At 31.1% G+C, this 15,074-nt stretch overlaps 1 protein-coding gene across 3 annotated transcripts in view; it reads right to left on the reverse strand.

The window, feature by feature from the left end:
- LOC105148491 (uncharacterized) overlaps window positions 1–15,074 on the reverse strand; it is a 72,924-nt gene that overhangs the window by 6,103 nt on the left and 51,747 nt on the right. The window contains exons 4-7 of one of the 3 annotated variants that reach the window (XM_087411085.1): window positions 8,525–8,692; window positions 3,304–3,451; window positions 1,458–1,960; window positions 502–769 (exon numbers count right to left, since the gene is read on the reverse strand). In XM_087411085.1, coding sequence (XP_087267211.1) covers window positions 502–769; window positions 1,458–1,960; window positions 3,304–3,451; window positions 8,525–8,692 — 1,087 coding nt within the window. Of the gene's footprint in view, window positions 1–501; window positions 770–1,457; window positions 1,982–3,303; window positions 3,452–8,524; window positions 8,693–15,074 lie in introns of all 3 variants that reach the window. The other 2 variants (XM_011060264.2, XM_011060266.2) reach the window with 2 other exon arrangements.

Genomic DNA, 15,074 nt, shown 5'->3' on the forward strand with positions numbered 1-15,074 from the left:
TTCAATTATCGCGATAAAAGTCGAACACCTGGCACGATACATAATTATACACTACTTAATAAAAATTACTCATACTATTTATCTATCTTATAAAGTGATATACAAAAATATAAAAATAAATATATATTTCTAACTTGTGTAGTTATGTTTTAGAATAATAAAAAAATATCTTATTTAAATCAATTTAATTAATTTATTTCAATCATCATTTAATTTAGAACTAAAATTATTTTAAATATTGAGATCAAATGTATATCACCACGTATACACATATTTGTAATTATTTTTTTAAGTAAAAATCTTATATCTTTAATTCAATTTAATAAATCTTATTTATTTTAATAATTATTTAATGTGCACACATTAAATTAGAAAATATAATTTGTTTGCTAAGGCCCAAAACTTCATTATAATAATGTCATTATTTAAATTTGCACTTTAATATCCTGATAATGCAATGTAAAATCTATAATGTAATCAATAATAACTAAAGGAATTTACCTTCACTATTTGATCTAGATTCGTGTTAAGATAGTGCAACAACCGATCTTGCGTGAAACGTTCCGGTGAGACGAGGGGATGGTTTAAATAAGCGGTGTGCAGCCTGTCAATACGCATCATCATTAGAGCCGCCGATACGTAAAGAACTGCCAAGAGAGCTACCAGTATCGTTATCACCATGCCAGGTTTCAATCCATTGGTAAACAAAGATCTCAGCCTGTCGGATTTGCTCGGTGTCAGCGTCTTTGTTAATACTGCTGTCTCCAGTCTGAAAAGAAAGACGAAAGATAAAAATAAATAAAATAAGCGACAATTGCGAAAATAAATTCAACGTGTCATATTTCGCAAAACTTAATTGTGAGACTCGATAAGATTATTTAAACTTTTTTTGTTGTTGCAAGAAAGCAAATAAAATTATACTTTATTTTATATCCCGCATATTACACGATTTAATTTCATTTTTGTTAAACTTTTAATTATTTCATCTAAATTAATTCAGCTAAAATTAATTCGCATAAAAATAATTTCACCGTGATTAATTAAACTAATCAATTTTTTTTATTTATATGCTTCTTCTTTTAAGGATGTATATCTGTGCAAAAAATGATTCGAATTGCAAATTTATACTTTCCCTTTAAAAATAAATGTTATATACTTATGAAATGATCAATAATGTTAATATTTATATTATAATATAATTTAAAATAAATTTAACAATACAATTTTACAATTAAAATGAAAATTTTCTCATATATTATTTTATTTTTCAACATGCCTACTTTTTATTGAAATAATTTTTTATCCAGAAATTTTTTATCCCTCTAAATTGTCGCTAAACCCTTTATATTACTTTTAAATACAATATAGAAAAATATATAATTTAATTAAAAAAAATTTGTTCATTTGTTAGAAAATATACATTCTTAATTATACGGATACGGAAATAGAAAGACTACCTGGGGGATGCCAAATTTGGCTTATTGAGGATCTCAGGAGCGTTGAGGATCTCAGGACCGTCGGGATCGGTGGTGCAGACGTTCGGTTGCGTGATATCAGTACCACTCTCGGACACACTCGAATCGTCGTCGACGTCGTCTGGCGCGAGACGCTTCGTGTCGGTGTCAATCTCCGGCAACACGTCTACCGTCGTTTGCGGCTCCATCGCCGCGTCCCAAACCTGCTTCATCAGCTTGTAGGTAGAATCGCGTGAGAGCAATGAGCAAAAGACGTGGCGTTCCTCTTCAGTAGCCACTGCCACCGCATTCGGTATGATTTTCGCCGTCTTCTCCTTGCTGATCTTCAACACTGACACCGTCGGTATCAGCAGCTTCGTCACGTAGCCAAACACATTGCTGTAGAATGCGAAGTAGTTGGGCGTGATGTATAGATGACCCTGTAGCAGGATGTCGCCTACCAACGCGCAGCTGTAGTAATTCAGTACACGCTCATCCTCGGCCACCTGATAGCGAAATTTCGACGACTATCCATTAGGTCGGTACTGCTCTTTCACTGAAGCGGTGAAATGCAAATAGAATCTTTCCTCTAAAAGATTTTATTTTCCATTCGCGTGAAATTTTTGTAAAATACTACTCGAAAAGAATGATTTTACTAAAATGAATTAAAAAATTTAGATAGACACAAATTTAAAAATAAATTATGTAGAACGCTTAAACTGCTAAAATGTCAAAATTTTTTGTATTACTCATCATGCTTGAATTTTTTACGAATTATTTTTAGATCTATATCTAACTTAATTTTTAGGTACTACAGCAAAATTCTTTCCCTATAGCTAATAAAACCGAGTTTGTGTGACCATCGATTTATGGACAAAACGCAACGCAAAATAGTAAAAATTAATCCTTTGTGGTGCAACATTTTTTTTTCACTGCTTTTTTAGTCCAACTTTAGGCCACTAGTGTCTGATTGTGTTTTTGGATTCTAAAAAAATCTGAAAAATTCTTCACACTCTTTCAACATTCAAAAATACGATTTTACAGTGAATAACCTGAAATGTTTTTCACTTTTATTGTAAGTAGTATTTTTTAGTTATTGTAGTATTGTAGTCCGAATCAAGATTTCATTTTCTAGCGTTTAAATTCTTTTTTAAGAACTTTCTTCATTTGTCATACTCGGAACAGCTCGTTTCAAGTATATACGTGATGCTTAATAAATACAGAGTGCATGACATTTTCGCTCTAAAGACGCTCTGTTTCAAGTTGACACACGATCCTTGTTTATAAAAGATCCGTTAAACATCAAGAAGCTCTCTCTATTGCGCCAAACTCGCATTCATTAATAATTTCACTTGTGTGACGCAAACTATTGTATATTCAATAACAATCGACATAAACGCAAAACTACTAATAATTAATATAATTAATTAAGTTATTGATATAATAATTAATATAATTAATTAAGTTATTGATATAATAATTAATATAATGAATAATATAATATACATCCTAATATATTTTGATAATTTATCCTTTTATCAAATACCTGGGGACTTTTGTCTCTGTGAAGTTCACCGACAGATGAGGGGAAGTATTTTTATACTGCACGTAGAGGCGTGCATTGACGTATGCGTTTATATCCTACGTCCGGAGAAGTTAAAACACTATCTACGTCGGATGAAGATTAAATAACTATCGCAACATGAGATCCGGATTAAGCAAGTTGTGTTACTGATAGAAAGAACAACATCTGCAGGGCGTTCTCTTTTAGATCTTCTCGTACTATCTCGTATTAGTACTCTGTCGTGAACCTTAAAAAAATTTATGTATCACTTAAACGTATCTGTACCTGACTGAAGTGCCTGTGGAACTTCTTCTGTCTCGCGCTGCTGGTAGTCGGCGACGACCTCGACGAGGTTCTACTAACCTTTGCTGGAGTTTGCACGCCGCCAGCTGCCATCGATGGAGTACTCCTACTCAGTGGTTTCGAAAGGTGACTGAAAAAAGAAAAATAAATAAAAATATATAAGGGAATTTTTACCGATAGATATTAGATATTATGCGAGAATGTATTTGACTTTTAAGTACGAGAAAAATTCGTCGTCCGATCGTATGAAAATCGTATTAAAATCGAAAGTATCTAAAAAAATTAAGTATTTGTTTAAAATACAAAATAATTGTTGAGACAAAAATTACATCAAGAATTAGATAATAATATTGTAATAATTATTATAATAGTAGTTGTAAAAAAAATAATATTATATTTAAATAATTATTAGAACATTGTTATAATAGTAAAAATAAAATTTACGTACGTAACAATAATTTTAATTACAAACGTAATTTTTAGAATGATAATCATAATCCAGACATATTTCTCTGACATACCTACATATTATAAAATAAAATTGCACGTAGATCAATTTATTCATGCGTGAAATTTTTATGATCTTAAAAGATCAATTAAAACTTTTCCTTTTTTACTGACGCTATTGCGTTTAATTTCGTTACATTAAGAATGCCTTACACCCTCAAAAAAATATTATTAGGTAAAAAAAGAATATATGCTGATGTTTTGCTTACGTATCTAAATTTAATATGTTATTCGAACGATATATAATTAGAAATTATTTTAATAATTCTACAACATCTAGTTGAAGTCTCTAGAAAAGAATATCGAGAGTCCGAAAAGTCATTGATCTTTTCAGAGGTCAGGACAGTAACGCTATGTGTGTTACGAAAGTTATCTTTTTTATACATTATATCGAAACATGTCCGGATGGATGATGTTGTTTAACGTGTTACACAACATCGTTTTTGTGTACCATCACTACGTTCGTATTATACATAGAATGTTTGAGATTAAAAAATCTTTACTGGATAATAATTAAATGCGATAATTATTTGTGACAAACCTTGGAGATATTTAAAACATTTCGTTTTTTAATGAATCTGTAATTAACTTTATTTTCAATTTAATTTGATGTTTAAAAATTGTCAAGACATTTAGTAATCTGAATTAAAAATTAAAACTATAAATTAAAAATAAAGTTATAAAAGAAAATTTCGATTTAGATTTTCGAGGAAACAAAATCACAAGATCATTCTTATTATTATATCTTATCTTTTATTAAAGCTTAAAAGTAATATTGTATTATTCTTCTACGTTTTATCTTAACTATATTATAAATAAACAAGCAAACAAAAATAATCACTGCTAACATGTTGGAGTTAGTTTGTTCGGAGATTGTCCTGTTTCTTTTTCCTGTAATGGAAATACTCCACAAATCGTTCTCCACTTGCGTCCCCATCGTCGAATTTTTTATTGCACTTCGTTTTTCGCGTTTTAAAAATTGAAACAACCTCATGCGTCTGCTCTTTTATCGACAGTTTGCAGTTCGAACTACAGTTTCGCGTGATTTGAACGGTGACAAAACTCACGTATCGTTGAAAAATATGAAAGTTTTCACCTTTGAAAATTGCAACACAAGCTGGATAGATAAAATATTTATTTTATTTAAATTACTTCATCAAAATTATTTTAAACACGAACGAGATTAGCTTTTATTCAAATTATTGTTTCTTTCAAGCATTGAAGAGTATGAAGAGAAAATTTATAAGTCAAATTATTGCATCAAAATCTAGATTTTTCGCTAAAAAGTAGATTTAAAATTTTTTTAATTCTTCACATTTTTCGCCAATTTAATCAATAAAATAATTTTAATAAAATTATTAATTAAAATAATTATTTAAAGTAAATTATAAATAATTCACAGAAATTTATTACCTTCGTAATATTTGTTTAAATCCACATATTCTTCTAGAACTCAAGTATTCGAGTTGAGAGAATATTTAAAAGTATAAAAAATATAAATAAATAGTCTTCTCTTTCTTACAATAAAATTAATTACAGCAAGATGAGATTTTTATTTTGTTCATTAGAGAATACTGCATTGCAGAAATTCAAAAGTATTCAAATGATTCAAACCAAATCACCGATTCATCTTCCCGATCGCGTCGCGTACCGTGCGATTTTCGCACGTGAAGATGAGCGTCCCGTCCGTAGCGTAGCGTAACGCGTAACTGGTTCACGATCCGTGGCTTAACAATCCGCTGCCGGCGGCAATGATAACACGTGGGAGACTGTCTGGAGCGGCCGTTGTGCCATCTCGTTCGATTAAGAGGCTCGCCGGAACCGAAACGAACAAAAAAAATCACGTGATGATAACTGACGGATGCAATAAGCGGATTCGATGATAATAAGCGTCGAGATAAACATGGCAGATAGAACTTTGAGTATGATAAGATCGCGAAAACTAATGAATATCGGCGCGAAGTTTCAGGAATACAGGCATGAATTTCACAATTTGGCAAATAATCGAAAACGTGTACGATCGAGGCGCGGCAGGAAATAGAAAAATTTTTTTCTTCCATTACTACGTCCGTTCAATAAGATCCGTGTCATATTGCACGTCTCCCTCTTGTTACTTGTATGATTTTTTTTAGGATTATCTGTCGTGATATATGTCATACGCGATTGTACACAGAATGTTTGTAATCTATATCATGGCAGTTATCAGAATTGACCGCTAGTAATTCTTCTCTTTGTGAGAGATATAATTACTTCTGTAGAATATATGTAGATAAGGAATATATAGTTTTTTACGCATCAGAATGATCATATTAATGAGAACTGAGCGTAAAAACGAATCGTAAACAATTTTTATCTGTAATATTTGTTTCTTTCGTCAGAATTAAGATAGCTAGAAAAAGTAGATACGTGAATCTTTTTATAATTAAAAGGTTCCAATTAATTAAATCAGATTTATAGACATTGAAAAAATTGTGAATATTATTCTTTTAATACAAAAATTTTCTTAGAGTGAGAGGAATAAAAATTTTATAAAAAATTTTAATTTTATATTATAATATAATTTTTTACAAAAAAACTTTACGGGAGAAATATTATTATACTTTTCACAAAAAAAGATTCTTTTAATTTTATTTAAGAAGAATTGCAAAAATATTGTCAAGATTAATTAAACAATAAAATATTTACACTTTATAGCAAGACGGTTAGTCACAAAAGATTTTGTTCCGATAATACGCGCGATGTCATGCTTTGTATTGTAATAACCGTTTACGAACATGCATGGAGCGGCTATTGTAAGAATGGCCGCAAAACATTCCCATACGATTGAACTGTTTCAAAACATAATTCTATTCTCAACGTGATTTAACGCTACAAGTACTGTCTACTCCATGGTATTTAGCGTTAAACATGCGATGATAATGTCGACCTATATCAATGCTCTGCTTGCAAATTGTTCCTTTTTAATGCACGAGAGACAAAAATCTGATTTCTCAAGTCTTGTATTATCTATTAAAATCGATTATCTATTTCATCAATTGAATTTAATAAACATTTCATAAAAAACAAAGTAAATATTACGTAACAAAACAAAATAATATATGATTAAAAACAGATGTATCTAATTTATACAATTAATTCATAGAGTAACTCCAGTAGATATACGTCGCACTTAAAAACTTAATTTATCAAGTATTATTTACTATGTTTAAAGTAAATATATTAGACTAGTAAAAAAAAACTTTGTACTACTGTCTATTATGAAAAGAATATTAAGAATCCGAAATACTTATTTTTTATATTAAAAAAATTTGTGAAATCCTTGTATTTTTGTTGTATATATTATTTATTATTGTATTTTGTTATATATTAAAATCATAACACAACTAATATAACAAAGTAATTGTACTAATATAACAAAGTAATTGTGAATTATCCCCACTCCTTCTATTTTTTCTGATTTCTGCAGCGTAAATACCTCAATTATTCTAATCTAACGATACTTCTCACACATCTGTGAAAAAAAACTTTTTATTTTTTAACTTTTTACAATTATCAGCTCCTCATGTATGTTCCTTAATTATTTACTTTATAACAGAATAATTCACTTAGATACATTCCAGATTAAAAAAACAAGTTATACTTCTTTGTTTAATTTGGATGGAAATAAAAAAAAAATGAATCAATTGCATATATTTCTAAAATTATTTTCTTTATGAGTTTTCTGTTCAAGTTACGCCGACAAAAGAGTGGTCTGACTTCGCTAATATTATCATGGCAAGTGTGCCGTAATAATATTTGAATGTCATAAATAAATGTAGTTATCAACGGCATTCGATAGTTATGATGTGGCAGCTATCTCGAGAAACATATTTCCCAGTATACAAACAAACAAGTTAATTATATGGTCTTATTACGAAAGCATATAACACATCTGTCTTTGTTATAATCTCTCTCTCTCTCTCTCTCTCTCTCTCTCTCTCTCTCTCTCTCTCTCTCTCTTCCTCTCTCCCTTCCTACACTCTTCTACAATTCGTGTACAAATGTGACGTTATCACTTCGTGCTCGGTGATAATTTCCAAGAATCGATAACGCACGCCATTTTACACGCAAATTATTTGACTTGCGGAAGCAAAGTTGACAATAATATTATAAAAACGATATCAATAACGTTAATTAAAAATTCGTAGAAAATTATTATCGTTCTTACCAACAGAATATTGCTCAATTTCCTGCTATGTACAATAATAATACCATAAAGCATAAACTCGCTTTTTAAATAAATGAAATAGATAAGTACATTGATTTCAATATTCCATTTATTTGCAAGTATTATAATATTTTAATTATTCAAAAAGAGGTAAAGCATTTTTTATTAACGTTACTATGTCACATTACTTATATGTGTTGTATCTACAACCCTTTTACTTAAAATAAATATTTATTTCGATCCAGTTTCCCCCTATTTAGTTTTCAATTTGTTTAAAGGAAAGTGTATAATAGTATAATATATAACATATAACATTTATGCACGCGCCAATTTTAAAACAATACGTTATTTTACAGAAAAATATTGAAACGCCGGAGATATCGACACTTCGTTTCGTGCAAGAAACGCATATCAGGTTCACGGTCATAAATATGCGTTGCGGCAAGCGCAACGACGTCGAGCGAGCTTTATGACAGAGCGGAACCTCACCTGTCATTACATTTCAAGGCCGCGTGACTAGGACTCCTCGGAGGCTGAGGATAACTAGCGCCAGCCACGGTGAGTTGAGACCCGCTGATCGATTGTTGGCCCCCGGCTTCGGGAGCGGCTTGTAAGGGCGTGCTGGGTGCCGATCGTGCGCCTATGGACCCCGCAGACCTGTGAACAAGATGGAAGATGGGATTTGAGAGAAATTGCAAAAAGACTTGAGGAAGAGAGGCTGCTCGACGATTTTCAGAATCTTTCCTCCCTTTTATGCATGTTTTTTCGTCTTAAGAAAAAATTAATTATAAAATTCATCAAAAATATGCCAATAGCGTTTATTAAAAAGATAACATAATTGCAAAATTTTAACTTTGTCAGATTTTTTTCATTTTCTTAGTTTCTCCTATTCATCAATTAGAGTGGAAGAGTATCAGTTAGGTACACAGTGAATAAGTTTTTTAACAGTAATTGATATGTTATCAAAAAGGAATTTACACAACGTAGCATTCATTTCTAGCGAATAAATACAGTAATCAATGCAAGATTTAAAAATCGATCGATAAAAGTAATATCGTTTCAATTTTTTAGTTTCATTTTGTTAAAATATAAAATAAAAATATAATATACGCGTTAGAAGAGTGATTTGATAAAAAATTATACGCAAAATATATACGCATATATGATGATGAAAATTTATATATCAATTTTTCATCTTACCAAATATTATATTATACAATATTAATATTAACTACTAATTATAAGATAAGCTTAAGTAATTTCTTTTATGATATATTTATGCGCAGCAAGTTCATTAAATAATTCTATTTTTAATTTCAAAGTCAAGAGTCTTCATATCGTATTGATCATCAATTCAGATAAAATATCGATGATATTAGTCACTTCTTTTAAAAGTTTATCACTGTCACAAATCACCACGTACCTGGCCCTGGTAATTGGGCGAGTTGAGAAGCAAAGGTTGATCAGTGCCTGGGTTTCGAATTCCATTATCACGAAAAAAGGCCAACGTTACGAAATATTATCGTTACATTATCTCCGAGATAGTATCTGCGAGGTTTCCTTTTCTGAGGCGCAAAAAGGCTATCGCGCCTTGTATTAAAGGTAGCTTCAACGCCGGTTACCAGTCAATCGGCAATCGATGTGAGCTCCGCGAGCAATCTGCATGGTTATCAGACGGACACTCGGCAAATGTCGAAGTAAATCTCGATAAAAAATATTATTATCGGAAATTGCACGAACGGGAGACATGAATCGACGGGATGATTCATCGATATATGTAACTACATAGTTGCAATTTTCCCCCGAACAGCGACTAATGATGCGGCTTATACTGCACTATCACATCTACTCGACATGATAACGGTCAATTTTTATCTGCTTTAATCTGGCTTATCGCTCAAGTTGGATAATGAGCGCAACCATGGAAATAATCGAAGTAGTGGGTAGCGATTAATATGTGAAAACAGAAGGGAAATAGTAGCGATTAATATTACTGCGAATCGAATTTAAACGAGTTGGTCGCTCGCCAATTTTAGCGAATGCGAAAAGAGAAAAGAAAGACGAGCAACGAGATCGAGAGACGAGAGAAAATCGAAGAGAAAAGGAAAAAGGGAAGTTGCCTGGATGGGATGAAACCAAACGGGGCGAAAAGACAAGGTGACTAACGAACCAGTTTCGGTCCTCTCTTCATACCGCGAGAATAACCACACCTCACTACATGGGTTGGTTCAACGAGTCAGGCCAGACTGCCTTTAACAAGCGACAGCGACTCGCCGTGACCGCGGCAATGCACAATGAGGCGAGTCAGCGCGGAAAAAGAGGGGCCCTCGTTGGGAAACGGAACGACCGCAGGTTCCGTTCAGTAGAAACCACGTTCATATCGATATTTTCTGAAGATCCCTCTTTTCGATTGCCGCCATTTAGCGCCCATCGATCGCACGGCCAGTCTTGCGAGGAAGATGATGCTCATCTCGAAGCGGTGATTTCTTCAGTGGAGAGAAGACGAGTATCTGCCTCGCGAGAGCGATCGTACCGAACCAGCGGTCTGATCCTCTCTCGTCGTGAAGAAGAGTTTAGGGGTCGAGAAGTGTTGATGAAAATGGACGGAAAAATTGCGAAACTAAGCACAAGGAACGATGAGAGTCAGAGAAGCTGATGAACTACGTTAGAAACGAGAACCACGCGAGTCCGGTTCTCCACGGGCCAGCCGGGATATCAGACTGGTCGCGGTTGGGCACGCAAAAGTTTCTTACCCATCGGCCGATCTTACGACCTTCTTCATAATTGATAAATCCGCGGGTATACACCTGCCTATGTAATGGAAGCTCTATAGCTCGCGCTCTAGAATACTTGTACTGTAAGTTATACGAGGTGCACAACACTGCGTGATCGGATCGAATATCACGTACGTTAAAGCGTGGTCTACAATAAATTGCTAACACACCGTACCAGTCACAATGCTTTGCGACAACCAATCAAAAGCATCACTAACTGCTATTGACACTTCTGACTGGCTGTTGCAAAACATTGCGACTGGCGACGGAGTGTTGACAACTTATTGTAAACGTTTAAGACTTAAAAGAGGTGAAGACAGAAATTAACGTCAAAATCAAAATTCACTGATAGCGAATCATTTAACAGTATAACGTTAAGCATTGTGATTTGTTAAAATGCAGAATAGAAATTATCAATAAAATCTATCTGCAAGAATTCACCAGGTTCGTCTAAGGTTCTCTAAAAAATTATACTACTTTTTTATCTGCACGGAAAGGACGATTTTGCTGAAGTACTTAAAAATTTAGTTAGATACGGATCTGAAAATAATTTTGGACTATCAAAATAATTATGGACACTTAAAATATACAACATTTAAAAATTGATAATTTGAAAAAATTTTTAACATTCTAACAACTAATTTAAAAGTCCTACATAATTATTTTAATAATTCAAACAAAATTTTTTTCAGATCCGTATCTAATTAGATTCTTAAATACTTCGACAAAACCATTTTTTTTCATGTGCATATAAATATCATTATTATATCAGCAATTATTAAAAAATATTGGAAAAAATTAATTTATATCGAGAAAATATTTTATAATATTGCATTTAGAAGATATTGAATTAATGAAAAAAATAATTACTTTAAAAAATTAAAATTGTTTTGTATATTTGTAAATTATACATAATGTTATGTAATATGTATGCAAATTGATGTTCGCAATTACATATGCAAATAAAAAAATAATCTGTGTTATAAATCAAATGGATTATACTTTAAATTTGCAATAAAAAACAATAACCATTATAGTAATTACGATTATGTAAAGTGTGCGCGTAAAAAAAAAATACATGAAACTTCGCTCCGGTTTACATTACTACGGATGTTTGAATAAACGTCATTCCAGCAAATTGATGCGTGCGAAAACACACGCTCGAGTTTCCCGAGCAACGTGACACTTCATTGAACAGAAAGAAAGCGCAAAATATTTAGCCATTAAGCTTTAAACTGGAAAAGAGTATATATGCGTCAACTCGCATTCTCTGGCAGTCTCCCAAAAGGTTGAAACGCTCTTTCTCTCGCTACATAGCAATAAGAGATGGTGAGAGGAATGAGAAAACGCGTGTTTTAACATGTTTTCAAGTTATCTTCAAAAGCGAATACTAACAATAGCGAAGCAGATCGAACCTATTATTCGTTAAATCGTATTAATAATAATTCCTTAAATATCATAAAGCAAAAATATACGCAGAAAAATGTACGGAAAAATTATATAAATATAATTTTTTATACATAAAAAGGACAATTTTATTGTAATATGTAAAAAGTTAACTAGATACAAATTTGAAAATAATTTTTTGATTTATTAAAATAATTATGTAAGGGACATTCAAACTAATTGTTAGAATATCAAAACTGTTTACAATATGCTTAAGATTTCTACGCAATTATTTTGATAATTTAACAAAAAATCATTTTCAAATCTAATTAAATTTTTAGAGAGAGAGAGAGAGAGAGAGAGAGAGAGAGAGAGAGAGAGATACTTCAGTAAAATCGTTCTTCCCGATATATGTATACTATAATTTTTTGTTTATATATATCATTTTTTTTTTCATACATGTTTGTTTTCAATTGGAGTATAGGCGAACCATTATGTAGCAGTTGATTTAATATTATTTCTGTAGTACAAAATTATCTGTAATTGTACTGATTGTTTGATTTATCTCTGTATTTTTTCATACTTTTATATTTTTACTTTTATCTTTTTGTGTTCATTTATATATATATATATATATATATATATATATATTAGGTGTTGGAATTAATTCGTAGCGTTTTTTAATGAAAGAATGTTATTTATTTCACATGAGCATTAAAAAATACATTAATGAAAATACTTCCCATCACTTGTAAAACGCTACGAATTAATTCCAACACCTAATATATATATAGTATTTATATATATATATATTTATTTATATATATATATAGAAAAATATATTGTAAAAGTATAAAAAAATATAGAGACAGATCAAGCAATCAGTATAATTACAGATAATTTTGTACTACAGAAATAACATTAAATCAACGTGGCTACGTAATGGTTCCCCTATATTTTAATTGAAAGCAAACATGTATGACTAAAAAACATGATACGAAATTAATTGACTTATTAATCACTTAAGTCGCAAGATACGCCATTGATCGCCGGCTACTTTAGCGTAATGGCATAAAGTACACGTGCGCGATACCGACGACGTGCCGGTCTCCGGGAAGTGCAGTTGGGACTATTATTATCTTATACCACGCAGTCACGGACATATAACACGGAATTTGATTATGGCCTCATTCTCTCTCCCTCTTTCTCTCTCTCTTTCTCTCTCTTTTTATGAGCACGATATCAATAAAACGCGATGCCCACCAACGTGTAGTGTCGTGGCGACCTGCATTATTGAGATGCGCCAGGTGTTCGCCGATTGCGCGAAGTCTTCCTTGAATTGAAGGCCGCAAAAAGACGTCACGCAACATGACACTTGTACAAAGTTTTATTTTTGTTGTAGATCCGGAAGAAATGTCTGAAAGTTACGTGTCCTGTGCCAGGACACTGCGTGCAACTCGGTGCAACAAATGGAAATGTTTTTAGAAGATCGATTCACACAAACGAGACAATCCAATATATAATAGATAAAAATAAACGTTACAATTACAACATTAAATATTACTAAAAATGAAATAGATATTTGAGTAAACAATTTTAAGTGGAAATTACACTTAATAAGAATAAATCATTACAAGTAAAAAAAAGAATCGTTTTCAAGGATCTTATAATATTCATATGCATATTTATTATTTATTAACATAAAAATTATAGATTTATACATAATCATATGATTTTCAAGAGTATCTTAATTTAAATCAATTATAAGAAGAAGAATTTTCAATCGAAACTTAGTGTTTAATGATATTCATAATATTCATAAATGCAAATTTGCAAATACATATGTATTCACAAATTTACGAATGTTATTAAGCATCAAAATCCGCTTCGATCGAAAATAGAATTCTTTTTTTTATTTAACTTATGTTAAATCTCTTGGAAATCATGTAATTATATAGTATATAAGTCTATAATTTTTATATTGATGGATAATAAAAGTATGTATGTGTATGTGTGTGACATGGAATGAATAATGATCGATAATTCAATTAATATACCCGACTTATATAATTATTATAGACATTATAGATAATATTTTGAACACACTTATTGGTTAGATATTTATTATTACTATTATTAAAAATCGAATAAATCTCGATAAACATCTTTCCGAATTTGCGTAATTTTCGAGATAATTTTCTTCAGCGTACAAGACAAATAATTGTGACGAGTCGAGATAATGAGACAGAGAAAGACACTTTATTTCAACATCACGCAAATTGTTGGAAATACACGAATACGTAGATGCTGTTGCATACATTTCCTTGACGACAAATGCGTTTGCATATTTATCGTTTCAACATCATCGATCTGTCGGCAATGTCGGCTGATTTCTCAAAGATATGGGCTTTTAACGTCTATCTATTGTATGAAAAAATTATGTACATAAAAAATACCAGTTTTTCAAAACGTGTTTTCTGAGAGAGTTGAATGCAATGTCGATTTATTTACGCTAACGCGTAAAAAATTATTATATGAAAAAATATTAAGATAACTAATTAGATAGTTTTTATTTATCATTATTGTTAAATAAACTACATATATAATTAATGATTTTTATGAAAAATTAAAAAATTTTTTGTAGATTTTTTACACAAATTAAAAAGATATATATATAATATATACAAATTAACCAAATGGAAAAATTTGCGTTTCCTATAAATATAATTTGATTTGATAAAATAAATATATATAAGCAATGAAACTTTTGACATTTATAACATTTATAACTTATGACATTTGTTAAAAAACCGACAAATCTTAAGTATTACAAATGACATAACAAAAAATTGTATAAATGGACTTCATTAAGTTAATCG

This window comes from Acromyrmex echinatior, chromosome 11 (genome assembly GCF_024713525.1).
Source record: "Acromyrmex echinatior isolate Ae372 chromosome 11, ASM2471352v2, whole genome shotgun sequence".
NCBI classification, from domain to species: domain Eukaryota; kingdom Metazoa; phylum Arthropoda; class Insecta; order Hymenoptera; family Formicidae; genus Acromyrmex; species Acromyrmex echinatior.